Source organism: Chrysemys picta, chromosome 11 (genome assembly GCF_011386835.1).
Source record: "Chrysemys picta bellii isolate R12L10 chromosome 11, ASM1138683v2, whole genome shotgun sequence".
Taxonomy (NCBI): Eukaryota; Metazoa; Chordata; order Testudines; family Emydidae; genus Chrysemys; species Chrysemys picta.
Window position 1 is genome coordinate 21,407,357 of NC_088801.1, and position 26,688 is coordinate 21,434,044.

At 42.8% G+C, this 26,688-nt stretch overlaps 2 protein-coding genes across 2 annotated transcripts in view; one reads left to right on the forward strand and one right to left on the reverse strand.

Moving 5' to 3' along the window:
* Positions 1 to 26,688, reverse strand: part of LRP1B (LDL receptor related protein 1B) — a 1,261,104-nt gene that overhangs the window by 487,978 nt on the left and 746,438 nt on the right. Inside the window, exons 19-20 of the mRNA XM_065561615.1 lie at positions 5,302 to 5,382; positions 3,940 to 4,107 (exon numbers count right to left, since the gene is read on the reverse strand). Coding sequence (XP_065417687.1) covers positions 3,940 to 4,107; positions 5,302 to 5,382 — 249 coding nt within the window. The remainder of the gene's footprint in view (positions 1 to 3,939; positions 4,108 to 5,301; positions 5,383 to 26,688) is intronic.
* LOC135974324 (uncharacterized) lies at positions 10,388 to 12,924 on the forward strand. The gene is made up of 2 exons (XM_065561618.1): positions 10,388 to 11,360; positions 12,355 to 12,924. Exons 1-2 carry the CDS (start codon positions 10,784 to 10,786, stop codon positions 12,828 to 12,830), a joined length of 1,053 nt encoding a protein of 350 aa, XP_065417690.1. The 5' UTR covers positions 10,388 to 10,783; the 3' UTR covers positions 12,831 to 12,924.

The window sequence follows — 26,688 nt, forward strand, 5'->3', positions numbered from 1 at the left end:
TCCATTATTTCAAATGGGGCTGAAAACAATCCACTCTCTGAGAACATGATGACCCCTTAGGGTCACCTACAACCTGGATCGACCTCTTACCAGCCAGTCATCCAGGTACGGGAATACAGGAAGAGCAAGTGATTGCTGCCCCCTGGCATGCCCCATGAGTGTAGCTGAGTGCTCTGGAGAATAATTGCTGATAAGTAACCCAGAGGTCCCAATATGGTTATTCAGGAGGGGCCCATAAAGAATAACAGGAGGGGACCCAAGACTGGTCATATCAGGAAGAATGTGCAGTGACTTGAGTCTGCCTGTGCCTTGAGCTACTCTCTCAGAGAACGTGTCAGGAGAGGTAGCTCTGGCTTGGTAATTAAGCAAGCTTTGAACAGAAACATAAGAATCAGAGGAATTATCTTCATAGTCCAAGGGAGAGGTAGACAGACATGGTGTTGAATCAAGTTGTCTGTCCTTTCCAAGAGGTACCAGGGAGCTAGTTGGCACTGGCAAATGCCGCATTACCAGTGACAGATGAGGCTCCATCACCAGGATTCTTTCCACAACTGTTAGCAGAGGGGATTTGGGTTCATCTGAGACAAACAAGTCTCTGGAGAATTTAAATTCCTGCGGTACCTGGCTAAGCTGTGCAGGAACAGGGCAATGAGAAGTGGTGGTACCAAGACTGACCTTGGATTCATTGGCACCAGTCAGTTTGCGGTATCAGCTTGGGTACTGCAGATAGAATGGCAGAAACCACATATGGTACCAGCTTCTTCAATACAGAGTTATTAGTGTAATGTGATTGGATGATACAAGAGGGTGGCTTCAGTACTGAGCAATGCTGGATACCATGGGACTTAGAAGTACCTGAAGCCTTAGATGAGGAGGGGCTTTCAATGTCAGGAGAGCTTGGAGCCTCAATAATACCTTTTCTGAGATGTGAGGTTTCTGTAACAGCAGGTCTCTGAGGTGACTTAAGCTTATTGGCACTGATTTCTCTTTGAGAGGATCTGAAACTCTTCTTTCTAGAAGCCTTGGTGCTATTCCCCATGGTTCTGTCCCACACAGGTCTACTGAGTGAGTGGTCTGCAGAGGTCAATAGGGCACTGTGGTCACTGGAATACCACTGCACGGAGGGAGGGTAGGGGACGGGTATCTGGGCCTGGGTCTGAGGAAAGTTGAAGGGAGCACTCCATCATGAGACGCCTAAGCTTTATCTCCATGTTCTTTCTAGGCCTACTTCAAAACCTGAATAAATTTTATACTTAGATGGGACATGGATCCCTAAGTAGCGGATACAGTGAGAGTAGCTGTCACTAACTAGGATAGGATCCCGGCAAATGAGGCAGCATCTAAATCTAGAGTAATTAGGCATAATCCAAGGATAGACTCCCTGAAAAAGAAGACACCCCAGAGAGGAGGGGATGCAGAGTGGGGGGGGGGGGGAGGGGAAGAACAGAAGTCTCCCAAAGAAATATGCCTCCCAAAAATAATCCTACTAAAACTACTAAAATTAGTAAGAGCTAAAAGGCAAACTAAAAACCTAAAAAGAACAATCATGTAACTAATAAAGCTATACTCTAAAGGTAAATAAGGTAAAAAGCAGGCACTACAAGATGCTCCATCTCAGCCTGAGGCAGTTGAGGACCACCTGGGGGCAGTTCATGTGTCTCTGTGCTATATACAGGGTGCAAGGATAGCTAAGGTCAGGTGAGGACTGAATGGGCACTGATACAGGAAGCCTCCAATCAAAGGCACATGCAGCACATGTGTACCTGACCATGTGGAGTACCATAAGTATATTACTTTAAGAAATACAAGTTCCTTTTTAATGATTCACAGTGTTTTGATAATTAAATATTGTTTTAATAAAGATGAAGGAAACAGGTTAAAAGCAGCTGAATAATTTTCTGTTTTAATTTTAAGAAGACGTCATGATGCACAGCATTAAAAATTTCCACAACCGTATAAGGGGATTTTCCAAACCAGAAATACATTTATACTCTCCATTAAAAAATGACATGCATTATAGGAGTTGGGAATAAACTTGACTACAACTATTTACAGTTTTTGTTTACAAAGCACATGGAAGCATACTGTGTGCATCCACAGGCATGCTCAAGCCTTTCTGATTTTTCCCATTAAACCTAAGGGCAGAATGTGTTCACAGTTCTACAATGTTCTTACCACTAACTAAAAATTGTAAACATCCTTCATAGCTTTGCTCTGAACTAGATTTAGAAAGATAAAATGTATGGCATGAGTACAAACAGGAAAACTAAATTAAAGTTAATGTTATGTCAAAAATAATAAAGCCTCATTGCTGAGGTTTAATTCCATGATTTGAACCCAACTGATGTGCAAATAAAATTATTCAAAATTCATTTAAGCGGATGATACAAAATGACAGGACTATAACAGCAGAATATATCCAGGTTTTCATTCCTCAGTTTAGCTAAGAAAAACATAGTAGAATTATAAATTGGGGACTTTTTTAGTGCAACATTTCTCATCGCTTTCTTTACAAACTTGGTTCAGGGTTTCTAGTGGAACATACATATTCTGTTGATTTTCTCTTTATTGAGTAATATGGCTTTTATATCTAAAATATTATGTTTGTCTTGCCTTATATTCCCCTATATATGGGCAACAGGATAAAAACTTCAAAACATAGTGATAGCTCCCATTTTAACTACTGTAGGTAAAGTGGGCACCATATAAAAGTCAACTTTACAATACAGCCATATTTTACTTTATCATAAAATTATTCAATCTATAGAAAATATTGCAAATACCACATAGTTTAATTACAATGGCACAATAAAGATATTTTTTGTGATATCCTTTGTATCTGAGATCAAATATGTTTCTACAGTATTTTAACTATATTTCCCTGGTTTTATACATTTGGAGGTTTCAGAGTAGTTTGTGATTGGAGAATTAAATCTTAGTACGTAAACAAATTATTTTGGAAAATTGCTACATCACAAGTCGCAGCAGAAGGCCAATATTGTCAGTAATGACATCATAATGGAAGCTTTCCTTTAATTTCTATTGAAAAATTAAGAAATTCACCACATGTGCTCATATTGTTAAATTGCCACATGAGGCAGTAGATGCTGCCTTTTTAGTAAAACAAACAGTAGGAACAAAAGAATGACTACCGTAAATTGGAGATCAGATATGTTTTCATTGTAAAGTACAATTAAGTTTTCTGTTTGGTTGACTGGTTTTGAATAAGAAATAAATACTGAGTACAAGAAATTTTAGGGATTATTCTTTGGTAAAATGTAAATAATTATAGGACATTCTATTATTTTAATATTATATTGAGCTAAACAGTTGTGCAAAAATACTCGCGGATATTAAAGTGGTAACTTAAGCAATGTTGCCTTGCCTACTGTATCTTGATCCAGGAAACATTTATCTCTATTAAAAGCACAAGAATCATGTTCAGTGTAATTCAGTGAAGTAAAAATTGACATTGTGCTGGATTTGTTTCAGCAGAGACTGCTCTAGCTATAGGCAAACTAGGCAGCTGCCAAGGGAAGCACATTTGGTCTTGCCATTCCCCAGGGAGAAGCTAGGTTTTTGTTTGTTTAATTGATTGGCACTATTTTTCTCTCTCCTGTTACCTGTAACGGTTAATTGAGAAAGAGAGAGTATCACCCCCTCCTAGAGTTCAGTTTTACTAGTAACTCAAAAACAAAAACATTACAAAATCTTCAGCCTGCCTGTTTGGCTGTCCCTAAGATTTGTCCTTTGAGCTATCCATGACTTAACTCCCTATCCCCTTTATATCCTGTTTGAATCACCACTTTAAGAGGGTATCAGATCTTAAATATCTGTTTTCCGCCACCAACAATTTAAATCACTTTCACTTTTCCAATGGATGAGAAAGTTCACTATTCATTTAGACCAAATCTTTATCACAGTATTAAAATAGCCAACCTTCTTTGGTGCAGTTTGTTTTGGTTTCATCACTGAAGTCTCCACAGTCATTGTCACCATCACAAGCCCAATGACTTGGTATACATCTGCCATTGGAGCATCTGAACTGGTTACTGGAGCATGAGTGAACACAACCCAACTCATCACTCCTGTCGCCACAGTCGTCATCTGTAAACATTCAGAATCAACATGAGAAAAAAAAAGCCAGACCAACTTTAAACGGTACAAAATCTGAATAGAAGCCTGACCCTCATGAGAAACGTTAATAAATGGAGTCAACAATGCTTGCATTTACTGTTTTCATATCTACAGTGTTCTTGAGAAGAAAACAGAGAAGTGATAGCCAGTATGTTAAAGTTCTATATATTGCTTTCTCTGCTGGATCATACCAGAACTACTTATGTCACTATGAGCAATTCCTTGTCCTGTCTTAGCTATGGGAACTGGCCCTTTTATGCAATTGAGTGTAAAGACTTGTGTTTTGGTAAACACAAGTCCTTAGAGCATAAGCTTTCGTGGGCTACTGTCCACTTCTTCGGATGCATATAGATCCACTCTATATGCATCCGAAGAAGTGGGCAGTAGCCCACAAAAGCTTATGCTCTAATAAATTTGTTAGTCTCTAAGGTGCCACAAGTACTCCTGCTCTTTTTGCGGATACAGACTAACATGGCTGCTACTCTGAAACAAGTCCTTAGTTTTATTCCCAACAAAATCATGCATTAGACTGATGAATGGGCTGCAGATAAACAGTTTCAGATAACTTAAGGCCAAAATGAAAATCTAAAGTCAGAATTAGCCTTTTAAAATAACACGGGGCAAAGGCTCTCATTACACATTTAGAAACAGATAGCTGGAGGAAAAAACACTAATTAATTCATCAAAAGGGGGTTGGAGTGGGCTTCCTTATTTCTATACTGTATGATGATTCCTGTAATCTGTGATTGTGATTCCCAAGAAAGGGAAAGATAATGCATTAAACACTAAAGCTCACTTTGCACACTTGTTCAGCCAAACATTCCACTGATTATTTTATTTTATGGAAATGCTCTGATTCTTGGTCATTCTTATAACCAAATATTGTCTCATATTACATTCTATTCTAACATAATACAGTTGATTTGCAGTGATGTTCCAGGTTTAACTCTAAGAGCAATTCTTATCTCTGTTTTCTCCCAGGTGTGTGGCCTCAATTTCACAACTTTTAATCTTAAATCAGTAAAATAAAGCCATTACATTTATTTTTATGCAGGGCTACAAACTGGATTTACTCTCAGTCCCAGTAGGAAATGAGCATTTTTATCAAAAGTACACCTCAGCCCCCTAATTAAATCAGTAAAATCTGAACATTTGGGTACTTGCCTGAGTCACAGTGCCATTTGCTGCTAACACATCTTCCATTTTTGCATATAAATTGAGTTAGTGGTTCACAGGTTGGGAATTCTGTGAAGGATATGAAGGTATCCAACATGAAATGTGTTAATGACTATACCAGATTTAATTTGTATCCCATTTATTTCTGTCCCCTCCCTCATACATGCACAAAGACACAGAAGAATCATGAAATCACTTATTGAAGTGGCCATTGCTTCAGGAAGTTAATTTCAACATCTTCTAAATGAGTGTCTCCTAGTTACTAGAAGGGAAGGTTAGTCATTTGCTGCTGAAGGACAATCAGTAAATGCTGTAGTGCTGGAGAACAAACAGACACTAAGGAGTTTTACCAGCTCATCCAGTTTCCTTTAAAGGAACAACAGCTGGAAGCAGCAACATGCTCTGCTTCTCTAAAGTGTATGCAGATGTTTCAAAAGTGTTGTTCTCTCCATGAATACAGAGAAAAGTAGGAGTAAAAACATCCTCTCAGTACTTTTTTTAAAAAAAGAAAAGACAATGAAATCTGATATGATTTACATAGTAGAGAAAATCTGAAAATACATCTTTCTGCAAAGATATGAGTTTTCTTGAATAAAGTTACAAAAATGCCATGCAATACCTGAAAACTAAATATGAAAATTACTCACTCTAATTCACTGATTTGGGTTTATTTGAGGATTAGGTGCTACTCAGCATGAGTAAAGGCACCACAATGTAGCTATAAATTAAGTTAGTAATTAAAAACCTCTATGAGGCAGAAGCCATATTGCACTACACTATCACATGCAAGCTTATATTCTGGCCACTTGTGCAAGAGGTTAAAAAAAAGGGAGCAAAAAGGTGCAAAGGGCTCTTACACTGAGGGTCAGTTAGAATCAGGGTGCTTGTGCTTCTTGAGTGCTTGGGAGTCCCAGGTGCTGGAGGGTGGGAGCAAATGCTGGATTGGCAATTCTGAGGGACAGGAGCTATTCCTAGGCAAAACCCATTCCCTCCCCTGCCTTGCCCTCCCAACCCCAGCACACAGAGGGCTTTCTGCCTGACTTAGCACTTTGCAGGCAGGATGATTCTAGCTAATGCTGAGATGCACGGAACCGGCACTCTCCTCACTCACTTAAATAAACCGTTACGTTAAAGCTGTGTCTTGGTTCTTTCTAATGAAGTATCTCTGAAGTAAATTTAATTGTAAAGTTACACCCTACCCTGTCAAATGTATGCGTCATAATACTAATGATGAAATATAGTCTGAACTGTGAGAAATTATATTTTCAAAAGTTCACTTTTATCATAAAACGTTTGATTGCAATATAGCTTCTAGTAAAAAGCAGGAAATGAAACACTTGGAAAATATAGAAGTGATACAAAGGGACATGAAGACATTAGAATTACAAGTAGGAAATAAACTGCTTTGACAGTTACACACTGCAAGTCACCATTAAAGAGTGAATACTTACAAACAGTTCTCACATATATTCCAGTAAAACTATCAGGAAACTAAAACACTGGAATATGTATAGAGCTACAAAGTAAAGGCTCAGCCACACTACAACTCCAAGTCGATCCATGTTTTTCTAATACAGTGACTCCTCACTTAACGTTGTAGTTATGTTCCTTAAAAATGTGACTTTAAGCGAAACGATGTTAATGTAAATGAGGAGGTTACCCCAAAATCTGGGTAACCACCCCATAGTAGGGAATAGGCCACCTGAAGGATATGCATATCAAGCATCACCACTAGCTAAGGCAGGGGTGGGCAAACTACGACCCCGAGGCCACATCCGGTCCTCCAGGCATTTTAATCTGGCCCTCGAGTTCCTGCCTGGAAGCGGGGTCTGGGGCTTGCCGCACTCCGGTGCTCCAACCAGGGAGCGAGAACGGGGTCTTGCCTCAATCCGAACGGCTCCCGGAAGCAGTGGTGTGTTCCCCCTCTGGTTCCTATGTGTAGGGGCAGCCACGGGGCTCCACACGCTGCCCCCACCTCAAGCGCTGCCCTTGCAGCTCCCATGGCCGGGAATCACAGCTAATGGGAGCTGCAGGGGCAGCGCCTGCGGACAGGGCAGCGCGCAGAGACGCCTGGCCATACCTCTGCATAGGAGCCGGAGGGGGGACATGCTGCTGTTTCTGGGAGCTGCTTGAGGTAAGCACCACCCAGAGCCTGCCTCCCGACCTCCTCTTGTGCCTCAACCCCCTGTCCCAGCCCTGATCCCCCTCCCACCCTCCGAACACCTTATCCCCAGCCCCTCCCCAGAGCCCGTACCCCCAGTTGGCACCCTCCTGCACCCCAACCCCCAATTTCGTGAGTATTCATGGCCTGCTGTACAATTTCCATACCCAGATGTGGCCCTCAGGCCAAAAAGTTTGCCCACCCCTGAGCTAAGGGAACAATGGAATTTACATCCCTTTATACACTGGAATATTTTGGTGCTGGAACCTCTGCCACAATTATTGAATGCCCTATGTTCACACACACAAAAGAATATTTACAAAGGTGCACAAGTGCTGCCAGCAACACTGAAACTGAACTTCCTTGGAGCAAGTCTCTGCACTTTTGTATCCGGCATTGGCTTACTTCACTTCTGCACCTGTAGTGCATTGAGCAAATGTTGGTGTTGCAGTTGCAACATTGCATTTGGTCCTCCCAGCATCAACCCACAATGCTCCTGCAACTCCTTCAGGAGCTACTCTGTGCAGAAACTCCAGTAATTCCAGTTACATTCTTGTTTTAAGTTAGTGCAACTTCTGTAATTTTTTGCATACAAAATCTCCATTTCATATAGTACAATGCATGCAGTTTTAAGGCTTTTCTTGGTTTAAAAGAAGTAATATTTTATACAATACTGATACATTTTTAAATAAATGTATTTCAGACATTAACAAATGCTAATTTATATATTTCACATTTTAATTTTTTTCTTAAATCTCTCCAAGTGTGGATTATTATTCTCCAAAAAACCCTGCTTCAGGTATTGGTATTAGTATTCATGATATATTGGTACCACAATAAGAGGGGGTGCTGAATGTGGACATAATCAACACAACAGGCTTCCAGTAGTCCAGACTGCTAGTGTTTATACAATGAACTGTTACAAGAGTAGAGCAGAACTCTTGTAAATTATAATATAATATATATTATAATTATAACTTGTTATGCAGTGTGGACAAAGCATAGATTATCATATTGCTCACAGAGTTTAAACTAGGAGAAAAAAAGCCCAGCCAAACTGGTTATACAGGTTTAAAAGGGAAGAGAGGTGCCCATCCACTTACTGTTCCAGGCTTCTTGCAATGACAAACCATGAGCACTTGTCACAACTACTAATTGAGCATTAACTATGTAGCCTGTAGAAACAGACCATGTTGAAAGTTAGTCTTGCAACCAACAAGCTCAGCAAAATCATAGACGGGACCTACAAAAAACTATTTATTGGCTAACTGACAATGAAGGGCAATAATGGGTATAGGATAGTAACACCACGGATGGAAAGGAATTGTTTGAGACTACCCAAAGGGTATAAGGAAAATGGGATGAAACTGCATAGAATCTTTGGCCAAAGAAGAAAGCTGTTTTCTGTTTTTCTAAGTAGTGTGATCTATCAGACAATGAAATAGTCTCCCAATAAACACTGTGACTTCTGCAATCGTTTAAAACTCAGCTACACAGATAAACTGAGACTATATTATAGGAAATAATCCTGCAATGACAAAGGAGTTCTTTGTTTTTCTAAATACACACAAGTGTAATAATAAGGGTTACCATATTTAAAAAATAAAAAAAGAGGACACTCCACGGGCCCTGGCCCCGCCCCTTTCCCACCCGGCCCTGCCCCAACTCCACCCCTTCCCCAAAGTCCCTGCGCTAACTTCCCCTCCTTCCTCCCAGCCATGCGAAAAGGGCTGCCCGAGTGCTACCGGCTTCACGGTTTGCTGGGCAGCCTCCAGACGCTGCGCCCCCGGCCGGCGCTTCCCCAGCACAGCTGGAGCCCGGGAGGGGAAGCACCCAGCCGGGGGCGCAGGGTCTGGAGGCTGCCCGGCAAACCATGAAGCCGGTAGCGCTCGCGCTTCGGGCAGCCCCTATGCCTCCGGACCTTGCGCCCCCGGCTGGGCACTTTCCCTCCCGGGCTCCAGCTGCTCTGCTCCTCCCCTGACTCTTCGGCTCTGTTTAAGAGCCGAGCTGCCCGAGCGCTCCGGCTTCAGGCAGCCCCCTTGTCTCCGGACCCCAGCCGCCGGCCGGGCACTTCTCCTCCCCGGCTCCAGCTGCTCTGCTCCTCCCCTGACTCAGACTTCGGCTCTGTTTAAGAGCCAAGCTGCCCGAGCCAGCGCTACCGGCTTCGGGCAGCCCCCTTGCCTCCGGACCCTGTGCCGCCAGAGCAGAGCAGCTGGAGCCCGGGAAGGGAAGTGCCCGGCCGGCGGCTCGGGGTCTGGAGGCACGGGGGCTGCCCGAAGCCGGTAGCGCTGGCTCGGGCAGCTTGGCTCTTAAACAGAGCCGAAGTCTGAGTCAGGGGAGGAGCAGAGCAGCTGCGGGATAGGAAGTGCCCGGCCGGTATTTTTCCGGACATGTTCGGCTTTTTGGCAATTCCCCCTGGACAGGGGTTTGATTGCCGAAAAGCCAGACATGTCCGGGAAAAAACGGATGTATGGTAACCCTAGTAATAATATGAACGATCTCCTTATGACTATGACTTGTTTTAATCACTGAATCTCTGGAGTTAGATTTACATGTGCTGCTGCTTTTTGTGCAGTAGATATGCCTATTATTTGAATTTTGATATCATTTAAGGAAGCTAAGTGAAAGCAGTAGGCTTAAGCAGAATCACAGATGAGGTAACAAAAGATGAGACGAGGCGAGAGAGTTTCATCAAGTAATCAATACAACTGGAGATCAGAGAAAGTATCAAAAGCCTGAAAAAAAAGCAGCTGTTTTCCCGGTACAGCACAAGGGGTAGGGTGAAAAGAAAAGTAAAAATGCTAATGAGATCACTTTTGTCAATTATTCCTGGAGATTTTGTTTTTTATTACTTGAAGATGTCTGTTGTTGTTTTTTCAGGGACCAGCACTTCTCTGCCAAAGTTTGCTCTGAGGCCTGGTCTACACTAGGCGTTTATGTCGAAGTTAGCGCCGTTACATCGAATTAACCCTGCACCCGTCCACACTGCGATGCTATTTAGTTCGACATAGAGGTCTCTTTAATTCGACTTCTGTACTCCTCCCCGACGAGGGGAGTAGCGCTAAATTCGACATGGCCATGTCGAATTAGGCTAGGTGTGGATGGAAATGGACGCTAATAGCTCCGGGAGCTATCCCACAGTGCACCACTCTGTTGACGCTCTGGACAGCAGTGCGAGCTCGGATGCTCTGACCAGCCACACAGGAAAAGCCCCGGGAAAATTTGAATTGGAATTCCTTTTCCTGTCTGGACAGTTTGAATCTCATTTCCTGTCTGGACATCGTGGCGAGCACAGCAGCACTGGCAACGATGCAGAGCTCTCCAGCAGTGATGGCCGTGGAGTCTGTGAATAGAAAGAGGGCCCCAGCATGGACTGATCGTGAAGTCTTGGATCTCATCGCTGTGTGGGGCGATGAGTCCGTGCTTTCCGAGCTGCGATCCAAAAGAAGGAATGCAAAGATCTACGAGAAGATCTCTAAAGACATGGCAGAGAGAGGATACAGCCGGGATGCAACGCAGTGCCGCGTGAAAATCAAGGAGCTGAGACAAGGCTACCAGAAGACCAAAGAGGCAAACGGACGCTCCGGATCCCATCCCCAGACATCCCGTTTCTACGAGGCACTGCATTCCATCCTCGGTGCGGCCGCCACCACTACCCCACCAGTGACCGTGGACTCTGAGGATGGGATACTGTCCACGGCCGGTTCCTCGGACATGTTAGGGGACGGGGAAGATGAGGAAGGAGATGAGGAGGGCGAGGCAGTCGGCAGCTCTCACAACGCTGATTTCCCCGACAGCCAGGATCTCTTCATCACCCTTACAGAGATCCCCTACGAAGCGTCCCCAGCCGTTACCCCGGACACAGAATCTGGTGAAGGATCAGCCAGTAAGTGTTGTAAACATCTAAACATTTATTTTTAACAAAACAGGAATATTAACAATTAAAAGAATGGGTTGTTCATGATTAGTGTGCCCTAGGCGCTTAACGGTTTAGTCATGGGCAGTGCAAGTTTTGAAAAGAAATCTAGCAATGTCCGGTTTTCAGTGATTGTCCTGCACAAGCCGCTCTACTGTTTATTCCCTGCTACTGCAGCTACAGTAAAATGCGGTCTATATGTCCGGGGATAGAGCAGTAATCCTCCTGGGACATCTCGATGAAGCTCTCCTGGAGGTAATTTGAAAGCCGTTGCATGAGGTTCCTGGGGAGAGCGGCCTTATTGGGTCCTCCGAAGTACGACACGTTGCCGCGCCACGAGATTATCAAGTACTCGGGAATCATTGCTCTGCACAGCAGGGTGGCATACGGCCCTGGTCTTTGGAGGCTTTCCCGGAGCATTCTCTCTTTGTCGCTCTCGGAGATCCTCATCAGGGTGATGTCGGCCATGGTGACCTGCTTTTAATTAGGTAGGGGAATGTTAGTGTTGGGACTGCTTTCCCGTTCCTTTACAGAACTGTAACCGCTGGTTTGCAGCCACGCGGTGGAGGCGGGAGAGGGGCAGCTGAAAGGGATCGTTCCCGGGGACAGCCGCGAGGGGGTGGGACAGGGGCAGAGTTCCCGCTTGCCGGATTGCTGGCAGCAGGGACTGACATTGCTTTAAATGTGAAATGAGGCTAGTGGTAATATAAAAGTTTTAAACTGCCACAAGTGTACGGCTTACCATGTCTGCCTGCAACAGAAATTCCGTTGTGCTGTCCCGCTTCTCAAATGTGCTGTGCAAGACCCCAGGCACTGAATGCGAAGGCCGAGAATTCGACCTTGTGCTGAGTGCGCATGTGAAAGGTGCTGTGCATGGTCTTGTTCACAGAGAAAGACTATGTTCTTTGTTCACAACTACATTTATCTTTCTGAGGAATTCACTCCCTTTTTCCCATTTCCACAGCCCCATCTGCGACTGTCTCACAACCTAGCCTGGAATCACACTCCCAGAGGCTAGCGCGGATTAGGCGTAGGAAGAAGAGGACACGGGAGGACATGTTCTCTGAGCTTATGGCCTGTTCCCAAGCCCAGGCAGCACAGCAGACCCAGTGGCGGGAGAACTTGACCCGAATGCACCAAGCCAACATGGATCGGGAGGAGAGGTGGCGGCAGGAAGACCAGCAGGCGACTCAAACGCTGCTTGGACTACTGAGGGAGCAAACGGACACGCTCCGGCGCCTTGTGGATGTTCTGCAGGAACGGAGGCAGGAGGACAGAGCCCCGCTGCAGTCCATCTCTAACCGCCCTCCCCCGCCACCAAGTCCCATACCCACCTCACCCAAAGTGCAAAGAAGGAGAGGCGGCAGAGTCCCTGCTAAGTCTCACTCCACCCCTGCAGAGAGCTCTAGTAGCAGAAGGCTCTCATTTCCCAACATTTGAAAAGTTCTTTCCTTCCCGCCTGACACAAGCCCACGTCCAAGTTTCACCTCCCAATGCCATGTGTAGTTGATAATAAAAAATTCGTTTCTGTTAACTACTGTTTCAATCATGTTCTTTTGGAGGAGGAGGGGAAAGGGGGTTGGTAATTTGACAGGACAGTCACCTTTGGCAGGGTACATAGTCGGGGGCAGGCACAGCAGCAGGGCACATACACAGTGCAGTGATGCAGTGACTAGTTACCCCGGTTAGTCTGGGAGGTTGTTTTCATGTTATGTTGGGGGGTGGGGGGTGGGTTGCTCTGTGACTTTGTGGCGGGGGAGGGCAGTTACAGATCTTAAGCGCCGGTCCTTAGGCAGGATCACAGAGCCACACAGCATGGGATCTGTAACCGTCCTCCCCCTGCCACAAAGTCACATAGACCCCACATACACACAGTCCCGATCAGGAGGGGTGACAGGCTCCGTTGAAACAAGCATCCCACCGCAGCGGAGCCTGTCAATCCTTGAGTTTAGAAGCTGCATTCGCGTCACAACACTACACCCGCTCCGCACCACAGTCTGCGTCCCAGTTTTAAAAAATTCCCGCGAAAACAGTATTAAAGAAAACGGTGTGCTTTAACAAAGTAGAACTATTTTTATTTCGACACGTGTGTTGGAAGGGGGGTGAAGGGGTTATGTAACTGGATAGGATAGTCAACATTAACTGGGTAAAGAAACGGGGGCAGGTTTAGCTTCTCAGTACACAAACTTTAAAGTCACAGGTTACCCTGCTCACTCAGGAACTTTGCTTTCAAAGCCTCCCGGATGCACAGCGCTTCCCGCTGGTCTCTTCTAATCGCCCGGCTGTCTGGCTGTGAGTAATCAGCAGCCAGGCTATTTTCCTCAACCTCCCACCCCGCCATAAAGGTCTCCCCCTTGCTCTCACAGAGATTGTGGAGCACACAGCAAGCTGCTATAACAATGGAGATATTGGTTTCGCTCAGATCACAGCGAGTCAGTAAGCTTCTCCATCTCCCCTTGAGACGGCCAAAAGCACACTCCACCACCATTCTGCACTTGCTTAGCCAGTAGTTGAAGAGTTCTTTTTCAGTGTCCAGGGCGCCAGTATAGGGCTTCATGAGCCAGGGCATTAGCGGGTAGGCTGGGTCCCCGAGGATGACTATAGGCATCTCCACATCCCCAACAGTTATTTTGTGGTCCGGGAAGTAAATACCTTGTTGCAGCCGTCTAAACAGACCAGAGTTCCTGAAAACACGAGCGTCATGAACCTTGCCCGGCCATCCCACGTAGATGTTGGTAAAACGTCCCCTGTGGTCCACCAGTGCTTTCAGCACCATGGAAAAGTATCCCTTTCGGTTAATGTACTGGGTGGCCTGGTGGTCCGGTGCCAGGATAGGGATGTGAGTTCCATCTATGGCCCCACCGCAGTTTGGGAATCCCATCGCTGCGAAGCCATCTATGATCGCCTCCACGTTTCCCAGGGTCACTACCTTTGGCAGCAGTACATCAATGATTGCCTTCGCTACTTGCATCACAACAACCCCCATGGTAGATTTGCCCACCCCAAACTGGTTCGCGACTGACCGGTAGCTGTCTGGCGTTGCAAGCTTCCAGAGGGCTATGGCCACTTGCTTCTGTACACTCAGTGCAGCTCGCAAGCGGGTGTCACTGCGCTTCAGGGCAGGGGACAGCAACTCACAAAGTTCCAGGAAAGTTCCCTTCCGCATGCGAAAGTTTCGCAGCCACTGGGATTCATCCCAGACCTGCAGCACTATGCGGTCTCACCACTCAGTGCTTGTTTCCCGTGCCCAGAATCGCCGTTCCACGGCATCAACATGACCCATTGCCACTGTGATGTCCTCGGCGCTGGGTCCCCTGCTTTCTGACAGGTCTGTGCTACTCTCAGACTTCAGGACATCACCGCGGTGCCGTAGCCTCCTCGCCTGACTTTTCTGCATCTGCCTCAGGGAAACCTTTATGATAAGCTGCGAGGCGTTGAGAGCGGCCACAACTGCAGCGATGGTCGCAGCGGGCTCCATGCTCGGAGTACAGTGGCGTCCGCGCTGTCAATGACTGGAAAAGCACGCGAACTGATTTCCCGCCGGCGCTTTCAGGGAGGGAGGGCGGGAGTGATGGACGGATGACGACAGTTTCCCAAAAGCACCCTCGACTCATTTTGTTACCCAGAAGGCATTGCCGGCTACACCCAGAATTCCAATGGGCAGAGGGGACTGCGGGAACTGTGGGATAGCTGACCACAGCGCACCGCTTCGAATGTCGACGCTTTCACCGTTAGTGTGGACGCACAAAGTCGAATTACTGTCCTTAGTGTGGACACACACGTTTGACTTTGCAATATCGATTCCAAAACTTCGATGCAAGTAAAATCGAACTACTCTCGTAGTGTAGACAAGGCCTGAGACAAATGAAGATGAGCTAATGGCATGGGAATTAGTTACGAACATGCTTCATTTGTTTCAAGCAAAGCTGAGACTTTTTCTAATTTAGCTTTTTATTGAAGTCTTAGATATAAATATTATACAGATCAGACTAATAGATCACTTTTGCAAGATGCGTTCAACTTGTACATTAAAACTAGATTCCTATATTTTTTTTCCTTTTTTCAATCATATCCTTTCAAAACTAACGAGGAGTCCGGTGGCACATTAAGGACTAACAGATTTACTTGGGCATAAGCTTTCGTGAGTAAAAAACCCACTTCTTCAGATGCATGGAGTGACTTCTGTGTTCTATGCTATGTTCACCTGTAAGGCCTAGATAAAGATCCAGGAACCAATTAAAATGAATTGAGATGGGATCTTCCGATCTCAACATCAAACTCGGAGTCCTCTGTGGCAAAGATTTCCTTGATGAAGTTATTTATGAAGGAAAGCATAGCTCCTCCTTCAGAAAGACCCACTAACCTTATATTACATCTTTTTTTTCTCTATTTGCCAGGTTTTTCAATTGATTTTACATTCTGGCAATTTCTGCATAATTTTTTACTGATTTGAGCTTGGGCGTTAGAGTGTCTGTCTCCAATTCCCTGGAATCAGTGTGCCTCCTCTTGAACTTTTCCTTTGATATATGTCATCTTTATTATCACACAATGTGTTGTGCAAAGAGCCATTTGCTCAGCAAGGAGACTTATGCCTCTTGGCATTTCTTTTAGAATTTTGTGGGGTTTATGTGTTGCAGATTTAGATTTCCCATGCAGATCTTCCTCTACTGTGCCAGGGGTCTGGACAGGGCGTGAGGAACTAAGTCCACATCAGAGCAAAAGGCTGGTGAATCATAATAAAAATCAGTAACTTTACCTTTGTTTTTCCTCTAAAACTACTTCCTTGGACTCTTGGAAGTTGCTGTATTTGTACTTTGGAGGTGATGGTGTGGATTCAATCGGTCCTGGTACTGATTTCTGACCCTAACCACCAGACACACTCTAATTTTCAGCCCTCCACCATCTTGGGAGAAATAACCTTCCTCTGAAGTGGCAAAACTATGATTTTGTGTAAGTATTAGAGTTGCCAATTTTGGTTGGATGTATTCCTGGAGGTTTCATCACATGACATACTCTTTAATTAAAGATTAATCTTTAAATCCTGGAGACTCCAGGGCAATCTTGGAAGCTTGGCAACCCTAGTACATTTATGGAAATTGCTATATCAACAGGGGGAGCCAGAGTTATTCAAATGCATGAGGAAAAATGCAGTTTGAAAACAAAGATCAGTCATAGTAACACACACAAAAATAGGAAATAAAGCATAATTTTGTCTCTCTTGAAAAATAATATTGCATACAGAGAATATTGTAAATTATTTCATAAAAGTATGACTGGTAACAATGTTTTTCACAGTCAGAATCCTACAGTATACTCATGCTTGGCATCAAATTGTGATATAAAATGAGACATGAAGCATTAAGCACATTAACTTACTGTTTATAGTGCTTGAGTATGAAACTACAAGAGGATTAAAATGTATAAGTGATGTGTAAAGTTGACCAGACTGAAATATTAAGAGTGAACAAAGTGGATGCTGAAAAAGTGACACAAGGAAAATTCAAGATGAGCTGACAGGATGACACAACCAATACCCTTTGCAAGAAGTTATAAAGAGAGTCATAAACATGAAAATAAATAAATAAACTGATAAATCAAAAAGCATAAAACAGCTAGATGAACTGGTTAGACAAACTATTGTATTGACTGTCACGTAATAGTATGATGTAGAATTCTCTTTGTTACTTAGACCCATACTTTCCTTTCCCTCCCTCAAGCAAAGCAGAAGGGACCTGTTTGATGAAAGTCAGCAAAAATAGTTATTTGAAAGCCTGCACAGAGAAGAAGTGTGGCTATGTGAAACTGTCCCTTACCACTGTCTAACTGCCCCAAGATCGCCACACCATTTACACAGAACAGTCACATTAAATATACAGAGAGATTATTGCCTAAATGTAGAGAGAGTGAGGAAATAAACTGTAAAAATATATTCTGTAACTTAAGTAAATGCTACACTTTTATATGCCCTGTGAAATTTGTCACAATGGTCACAGGATTGCAGCTGCCTGGGGTTACCTGTGCTGCCAGTGCCGGTAAAGGAGTATAAAGTTATGTAGAACCACATCAGCAATACGCCAGTGATTGTGCAGTCTGTATCTATAGATCCATATTTTGCAGCCACTCCCTTTCCTCCTCCCCTGCCACATCTGTCCACTGTAATCAGTGCAAGTCTATGGCATAAATGCAACCATTCTGAATCAGCAGATTTTTCAGGAAAAGTTTCTTGCTGTACATTTTACAAAGAAATAGTGTTTACAAACTAAAATGAAAGTAAAGAACAGCTTAGTCCAGAATTTTCTCCTCTAAAAAAATCCTTCATTCTGTACGATTGTATTTTATCTTAGTTTGTCTGAAAGACACTAAACAAATTAAAGTTGGATTTTGCTGCATAAATGTACCTTTTCATATGAAGGATATTCCCATGAATTTGTATTAAAATGACAAACTTCTATACAAAGCTTTCAAATACATCCGCTTGCTGAAATTTAAAGTGCATGAAGCTTCAAAATGTTTATATTTGCCACACAAACTTCAAGGGATCTCTTTTTGAGATACCAATTCTGCAAATACTTATGCATATACTTAATTTTAGACATGTGACTAGTCCCGTTGAAGTCAGTGAGAGTACTCATGCTGAAAGTTAAACACATGTGCTGGCATTTTCAGGATTGAGACCTCAATTTTTATACCTCAGCATTTTTTTAAAATACAACTACCCTGTTTATGAGTGTGGCATACAGAAAATATGAAAATAAGGAATAGCATCTGCTATTCCTTATTTTAATTTCTGCTAACAATTATGCACAGGAACACAAAGAAAGAGAGCCTCCTTAATTAAGCATCTGTTACCTCATTCTAGGCACAAATAAAGACATGGTAGTAGAATTGTACCCTCAGATAGACGAATATCCAAGGGTGCAGTATATGTGTTTTTCTTAACATACGTTCACTTGCATGAAGAATGCTGAGTGAACAAGCGTTCAGCACCATAACTTTTTAAGTGCTTCGAGGACAGAGATTTTATATGAAAACAAATGGCAGCTTCTAATCTGTTTATGGTGTTAACCAGAATTAACACATTACCTTTCCTCTCATATCTGCAGATTTTCAATTAAGTTATTAAAAATAATTTGTCAATGGTCCTGTATCTTGTACCTGGATGCTAGAGATATGCAAAAATGCTAATACATTTAATACCTAGATTTGGCAGAGGCTCAAGGGACTTCTAAAAATGCGCTCTACCAGCAAATGTAACTTTAAAAGCACCACAGGGTTTACCTTAAAAGGTACTCTGACTTGCCTCTGCAGTTTTATTTTGCTTTTTCAAAGCATGTGATTGATTCTGAAGTAAATAATCAGAATGATCAATATTATAATGACACTCTGTACCTCGGCGGAGTACTTAACACCCCCATGTTCACCTTTATAAAATGATTATGTGGTATCCAATGCAAAATTTGTCATGTTGGGTGTCTTCGGAAGGCTCATGATGCACTGAACATGGTTGGTATAGTGATGTTATAGTAATTGTTACAGTAATGTTATAGTAATGTTATAGGTTATAATTTCATATATGAAGTTATGAGGCTGAAAATGTATCCCAGGCAAAAACTCTCCAAGAGCTGAGAGGCAGTTCATCAGGGCATGTATGGGACAAACCCAGCCTAGCCTCGCAGGAACAAAGGATGCTGGCCTAGACAGCAACAAAAGAATCCGTTGGACTCTTGAGGGAGTCACCTCCCTTCCTTTGGTCAGTTTGGAACTGCAATGAGGTAATGCTCACCTGACTCTGAAGGGGGGGAGGGCAAAACAAGAGGGAAGAAAGGACATGATAAAAGGGAGAGACATTTGCCATGCTCTCTCTCTCTTTCACCTACATCTACAGACACCACATCAAGTGACTGAAGCACTGATCAAAGGGGAGAGCCTGGCTGAAGAGCAACCAGACAGCCTGTGGTGAGAAGCATCTAAGTTTGTAAGGGCATTGAAAGTGTTAAGATCAGCTTAGAATGTGTTTTGCTTTTATTTCATTTGACCAAAGCTGACTTCTTATGCTTTGACTTATAGTAACTTAAAATCTATCTTTATAGTTAATAAATCTGTTTGTCTATTCTACCTGAAGCAGTGTGTTTGGTTTGAAGCATGTCAGAGATTCCCCTTGGGATAACAAACAAAATTTATTTGTTATATTGACAAACTCATATAAGCTTGCAGTGTCCAGTGGGCATAACCAGACACTGCAAGACGGAGGTTCCTAGGGTTGTGCCTGGGACCGGAGATATTGGCTAGTGTCATTCAGTTGCACAATCCAAGGGGCAGCTTACTTGCCAGAGGCTGTGCGTGAACAGCCCCGGAGTGGGGGTTCTCACAGCAGAGCAGGGTAAGGCTGGCTCCCAGAGTGAAGGACTGGAGTGACTTGGCAGATCACTGGTCTGGATAACACTAGAGGGGAACATCACATATACTATATTGGCTTTCAATATACTTTCACTACACTCAATGAGGAGGGTGATAAGAGGAAAGAAAAGAAGGGATGAATTAGAGAGAAGTTAAAAAGGAAAAAAAAACAAGATTAGTGCATTTGATTTTACAATTCCAAAATCCTGTAAGTTTTTCAATGATACCAACTAGGGCCCTGACCCTGCAAAGACTTACACTTCAACCATATGAGTAGTCCCACTGAAGTCAATGGGTACTATGACTGTATCATAGTGGGGGCTAGATGCATAAAAATATCCTTTGTTGAACTGAATTAGCCTGCTCAAGTCTTTGATGTTATTGCCCTGTAGAGACTGGTTGTAATCAGGATTGTGTCAAAGTAGGAATTATATGTTTAATTTCCAAAATTTGTATTTGAGGACTCGTGACAGGAAGACACACACAAGATACTGGGGGGGACATACTGCTCTTGCAGACAAGGGAGTCAGACACAAGTTTTGATCTCTGAAAGCATGTGAATGAGTAACTTTTTTTGTCTTACATTAACAGAAATTGAAAATAACCTACCTAGATAGACTTTAGACAATGCAAACTTTAGGTAAGTTAAGGGATCAGTTTATTTTTGCTTAATACATTTTTCGCTATGCTTTTAATCTTCTTGTTTTTTTAAAAGAGAACTGCTCTCTGTTCAAATAATTCATACTGTTTTCCTTCCCCAAGGACAATAATTGTACAGACACATAAGGGACTATCAACTACAAAAGTCTGCAGTTTTAAAGGCATTTAACTCTTGTTCTGGTCTAACGGGCAAAGACTAGAGAATCGTATCACAGGGAGATGTGTTTCAGACAACCAAGGAAGTCAGCACCCAGTGAGATTCTGAGAGTCCAAAGAGGAGTAAGAGTAGCAGGTGGCCCTAAAAGGTAACAGGGATGTAAGCCTTAATGCTACTGAAAGCTAACAAAGATTCTCTAGTAGCTAAAGGAATGGATACCCACATTTTGGGAGTATAAGGTTCTGAGTGCCTTTGAAGTTTGTAAAAGGACCATGTTGTCTTCGTGTATTTTGTATTTGTATATGCTGAATCAGATGAAAGATGAGTAAAATCAAAGGTAGTCAGAGATCTATCTACTATTGACTAGCTGCTGAGCTGGCACAAGTGTGTTTTTTGTTCCAGTAAAATATGAAATATCTCACACTCATAAAATGTGCTCCAGATAGTCCTATTCCTCTCTAAAAGAGATATAGCTGATATAATATCTGGACCTAGCAGAGAAAGGAGATAGACACACACAGGCAGAGTGGATTTTAAGCACAGCTGTCTGTGGTGGAGATTTTATTGTTATTCCAGCAAAACTGAAATGAAAACCAATGTGAGGCTATGCCACCGTGAACACAGTCTACCTAACAATTTAAAGGGACAGGACACTACATTACTCCAACCTATTTTAAAACACTTTGCCGTAATATTTTACATGACTAACATAAAACACTATATAATGTAACTAACATTTGCAGGTGGACTACCACAGTCTCTTAAATTGCAAGGGATTATTCTGTTCCAGGATAGCAACTCACTAACTAAACAACTTATAAATTCAGGTACACTACTGGTTTTCACACTTTCTTGAGATAACATCGTGATGGTGGTGTGGCATTGTGCTGAAAAACAGGAATTGCATGTGGTAAGGAAGCAACTAGATCTGGTAAGGAATTAACACAATCTAAGTTTCTTCTACCAAGTCTTCAAACTTCTGAGTTTTAATGGAAGGAGGTTCAATTGGAGGAACAGAAATTCTACTGGGACATCCCTGGACTCTGGTACTCAGAGGTAACAACTGATCCATATGTCAATCCCATAAAATACCATTATATGGTTTTACCATGAGTGAAACAGGTTCCATGCATTTTACATTTTTTCTTGGTACCACATTCAATAGTTGCAAGTCCACACTAAGTCTCTTACTTGAAGAAAAACAATGATGAATCTTACATCAATCAATTTGCATAGCTTGGGATTTGGCTACATGTGAGGCAACATCAGGACACTACAGGTACACAAAGACTGCTTCAAGAAAAGAGTTCCAGGTGACTCTTGGATAGTAGCATATGGTATGTTCCTGTAGATAAGCAAGAAATTATCTAATTTGTGCTGAGACTCAAAATGTACTTGTTAGCTCTTAAGGTGTGCTTAAGTATCTGTTCAAAGCACTCCACTAGTCCATTTGTAACAGGATGGTATGGAGCACAGCATTATGTGTTTGATGTCCATTTGAAGCTAGGAACTTCTGAAACTCTTCAAAACAGAACTGAGGTTCATTGTCACTCACCAACTGTAATGGCAAACCAAACTGACTGACTGAGGTACAAGGATGTCCAATGGTCTTAGTAGCAATAGTAGATGTCATTCTGAAAACTTCTGGTCATTTTGAATGGGCATCAACTACAACCAAAAACATAAAACTGGATTCTGGGTCACTTTGAAATCTCTACAAATTTGTCACAGGCATCTTCCTTGATCAGTGGTACAATAGGTATAGTCCACTCATTGTGTGAAACTGGTGACAAGACTCCAATGTTCTCTAAAGGGTCCAAATCAGCCCCCAAAGGCTTCAGAGCATAAGGCACAAGTCTGGGCTAACAGTATTTTGGCTGGCTGGCTGGCTGACTTAACAGTGAGCTTGACTGACAAATTGCTCATCTGTCCAAGTTCTTTTTCAAAAACTCTAGAGTGTCTGTCCAGTATTTCTTGAAGAGTTTGAAGTGTTTTTGTGATCGCCTTGATCTTGGTACAATTCACCTTGAACTTCTCAAGCCAAATTTTGTTAAACAATGGTGGATATTTCCCTTCTCTCACATACAAGGGGAAAACAATGGATTGTCCATCTAGCTGAACTTTCATCTGGATTATCCCTTTTCAGACTAACTTTTCTCCAGGATGAGTCATCAAAACCATGGAGGTTTCTTCAAGGGGAACTTGTCACAACGTCTGATGTGACAAAATCAGTGAAACTGCAGCTCCAGTATCAACCTCCATTCTTGTAGGAACTCTTTTTCTTACTCCAGCTTCCAATAATACATACAGTGCTACGTCTTGGTCAATGTCAATAGAGCTCTTGGCTTTTTCCACATTATGAATTCCTGATTTCCATCTTTTCTTAGGTTCAATCTTCATAGTGTCTTCTTAGATGTTTGGTTATGCTGTGTTGCTGATTGTTGAACTGTGAGACCCATTACAGTGATATATCCTTTCTTCTGGCACCTTCTGCAAATGACCCGGCATGCCCAGCAGTCCTCCTCAGTGTGGTTAGTTTATGCATAATGGCCACATGGAAATTCCTTATGTTTCTGTGGTTCTCTGTCTCACTGATTCAGGAGGTGAACTCAGTACACATTACATTCCAGAGAATTCTTCTCTGTGATTTCCATGGCAATAGCTACCTCAACAGCTTTCTTGAATGTAAGCATTGATACAGACATTTACTTTTTCTGGATCTGGTCATTGTGTAACCCAGAGACAAACTGATCATGAAGGATATCACTTAATATTTGTCCAAACTAACAATGCTCTGACGACTTTAACCTTAGAGTAGCACCAAACTTTGCTATCAATTCTTCACTTCCCTGAGAGTCGCGGATGGAACCAATAATATTCTGCTATGTTCCTGCATTGCAATAGTAATTGTGGCATACATGGCAATTCCAGGCACAGCTAGAGACAAGAAGTCATGCAGCAGTCCATATGCCTTCAGACCCATCACTGTGAGCAAGGCTGAAACTTGTCTGTCTGGAATGCAATTGCAAGCTGCAAATTGCCCTAAACCAGTGTTTCCCAAACTTGGGATGCCCCTTGTGTAGGGGAAGTGGCGCGGGCTGAGGGACGTGCTGGTTGCCCTTTCTGCAGCCCCCATTGGCCTGGAGTAGCAAACTGCGGCCAGTGGGAGCCGCGATCAGCTGGACCTGCGGACGTGGCAGGTAAACAAACCGACCCAGCCCGCCAGGGGCTTTCCCTACACAAGTGGCATCCCAAGTTTGGGAAACGCGGCTTTAAACTTTTAGGTAGACCATCCATGACTTGCAGTTTTCGCTAAATTCATCAACCTTGCCCACACAAGTTGTCCTGCTGGGCTTCTCACCATCCCAGATGCTTTCACTTCCACAGGGAAACTCTCCCCCCCACGCTTTTTTTTTTTTTACTGTGCAGCACTACCTGCACTTGATCTTCCTCCACTGGCTGTGGGCTTATACTACAGAATCACTCCTTTGGTTGTACTTGGGCTCCTTGTGCTGGCTGCGGACCCCCAGTGCAGGCTAAAGCTGCTTCTCTCTCTAGCTTGCTTGAGAACAAAAATGGACGCCCTCCCCTCACTATTCTGTCTCTGCAGCAGCTAGGCAGCAATGGCAGAAAACTTCTGCTGTGTTCTGTCTTTAATTACCAACTTCCCCCTATCTAACTGGCTGGTTCCATCTGTACCTGAAGCAAAATGCAGCAGCAGTCTTCCACCTTCTGTTTCCAGGTGAACTTTTTTCTTCCTTTTTAAAAAAAAATATATTATGTGCTTACTTTTTCTTCTTCTTTTTCAGGCAGTAGGAACCACTAGACACTCGTAGGATAAAATATCCTCATTGCGAATATTTTATATCTGGACCCAGCACAACAGGAGATAGATACACACAGGAGGAGCTGATTTAAAGCATAGCTTGTCTTCTGTGGAGACTTTATTGTTCTGGAAGCAAAACTGAAACTAAAACCAAACAGCAAATGGCTATTGCATGAGGCCATGTCTACACTTACCAGGGATCGATGCTGCTGCGATCAATCAGGAGGGGTTTAGTGAAGACCCACTAAATCAAACATAGAGCGCTCTCCGGTCAACTTCGGTACTTCGCCAGAACAAGAGGAGTAAGGTAATCAATAGGACAGTGTCTCCCATTGACGCAGCGCAGTGTAGACACCACAGTAAGTCAACCTAAGCTATGTCAACTCCAGCTACATTATTCACATAGCTGGAGTAGCGTAACTTAGATTGACTTACCCCAGTAGTGTAGACAAGGCCTGAGTGAGCACAGAATGCCTAACGATTTAAAGGGACAGGACATCACAATAACAGAGATATAATGTTAAAACTTCTCACTCTTTGTCAAACTATGCCCTTTACCAGGACCTTTAGGCACAGAAATGTTAGCTAAGCCTATCTATCCCAATTTGACTTTGGAAAGATAGCATTTTCCATGCCGCTACTGTTTTGCTGTTAGATCCTTTATACTCATATGTTCTACTTTTTGGTGCTTGTTGGCAATCTGAGATCAAATTTTACTACTATATTGGTATTTGCTATTGTTTTGGATAATTTCTTTCTTTCTATACTTTTCTCTCTGTGTTTTACATATACACACATCGAATTGAATACAACTATATGACTGCTATTTATTATACTTACATGTATATTCTGTACTTTTAACTGTATATCAGGCATCTATTATTATTTGCCAGGAAGCTAGTAGAGTTTCTTTGAGTGGGCAACTAATAGTTTATATATATATCCATTTTCAAAAAACCTCTTATTTTTAATAAAAAGTGAAAGGAAAAAGCCAGCATAATGATAGGAGAAGTACTAATGAAAGCTGTAACCATGCCAATTTGGTCAAATAAAAAAGCTATTTTTAAAGAAACCTTTGGCAGTTCTAAGTCAAGACTTGTGACATGAAAACTTTTAAACTTTTTATTGAAAAAAAAATCTAAAAGCAAGAATAGGATCATTACTAGACTAATGCCTATACAGGTTTTGGGCCAAAAAGGAAAGGATCATGAAACTTAAAATAAGACTGTGCTAAAAAAACCATGAGAATCAAAACAAGAGCTCCTAAAAATGGCAATAAAAAGTTTTCTATCTCTTTTAATAAAAAAGTGTAAAATAAAAGAAGTCCTGGACAAAACACTACAAAATGCTGACTACACTAATGACTATGAGAAGTTTGGAGCAATGAGAAGTTTCAGAAAACCTAAAATAACACTGCAATGATAACACTTGCTCAGGTACATTCCTTTTATTTTAGCTTTATTTTAAGTCAGAAACATTTCATATATTTGAATAGTGATTAAAGGTGGAATTTTCAGAAGTGCCTAACAAAGTCTGATGTCTGATTCTTATTGAAAGTAAATGGTATTTCAGTTTCTAATTTTGCTAGGTGCTTTAGAAACTCTCACTCCAAGTTTATATGGTTAGAATTTCTGAAGCAGTCAATAGCTTACAAGTATTTTCAAATTCTCTCTTCAAAGACATTTTCTTCTTTTCATCATTACTAGATTATCAATTCTTATCCTCTCCAAGTACAATACATAAATTAGCAAGTCAGCAATTATATCATTATTATTTAGTGAATAGGAAGCATTTTGTTAGGGCTTCTTGCAGAAAGCGCATGACATGGCTGCTTTGAGACCTATACTAGTTACTTGTGAGTAAGGCTACATTTTAGTCACAGGTATTTTTTGTTAAAGTCATGGACAGGTCACAGGCAGTAAACAAAAATTCACGGCCCGTGACCTGTCCATTACTTGTACTATATACCCCTAACTAAAACTTGGGCCGGGGGCTGCGGGTGCTGGGGGGTGGCCCGGGATCCCGTAGGTGCTGGGGCAGGGGGGGTTAGGAAGGACTGGTAGGCTCCCTACCCAGCTCTGCACAGCTCCCCAGAAGCAGCTTCTTCAAGGTAAGCACTGCCCCATAGCCCAACTCCGTGACCCAGCCCCGAGCCCCCTCCTACATCCAAACTGCTGCTGGCCCAGCCACATCGGCTGCTACAAAAGTCACAGAGGTCACAGAAAGTCATGGAATTCGTGACTTCCGTGACCTCCATG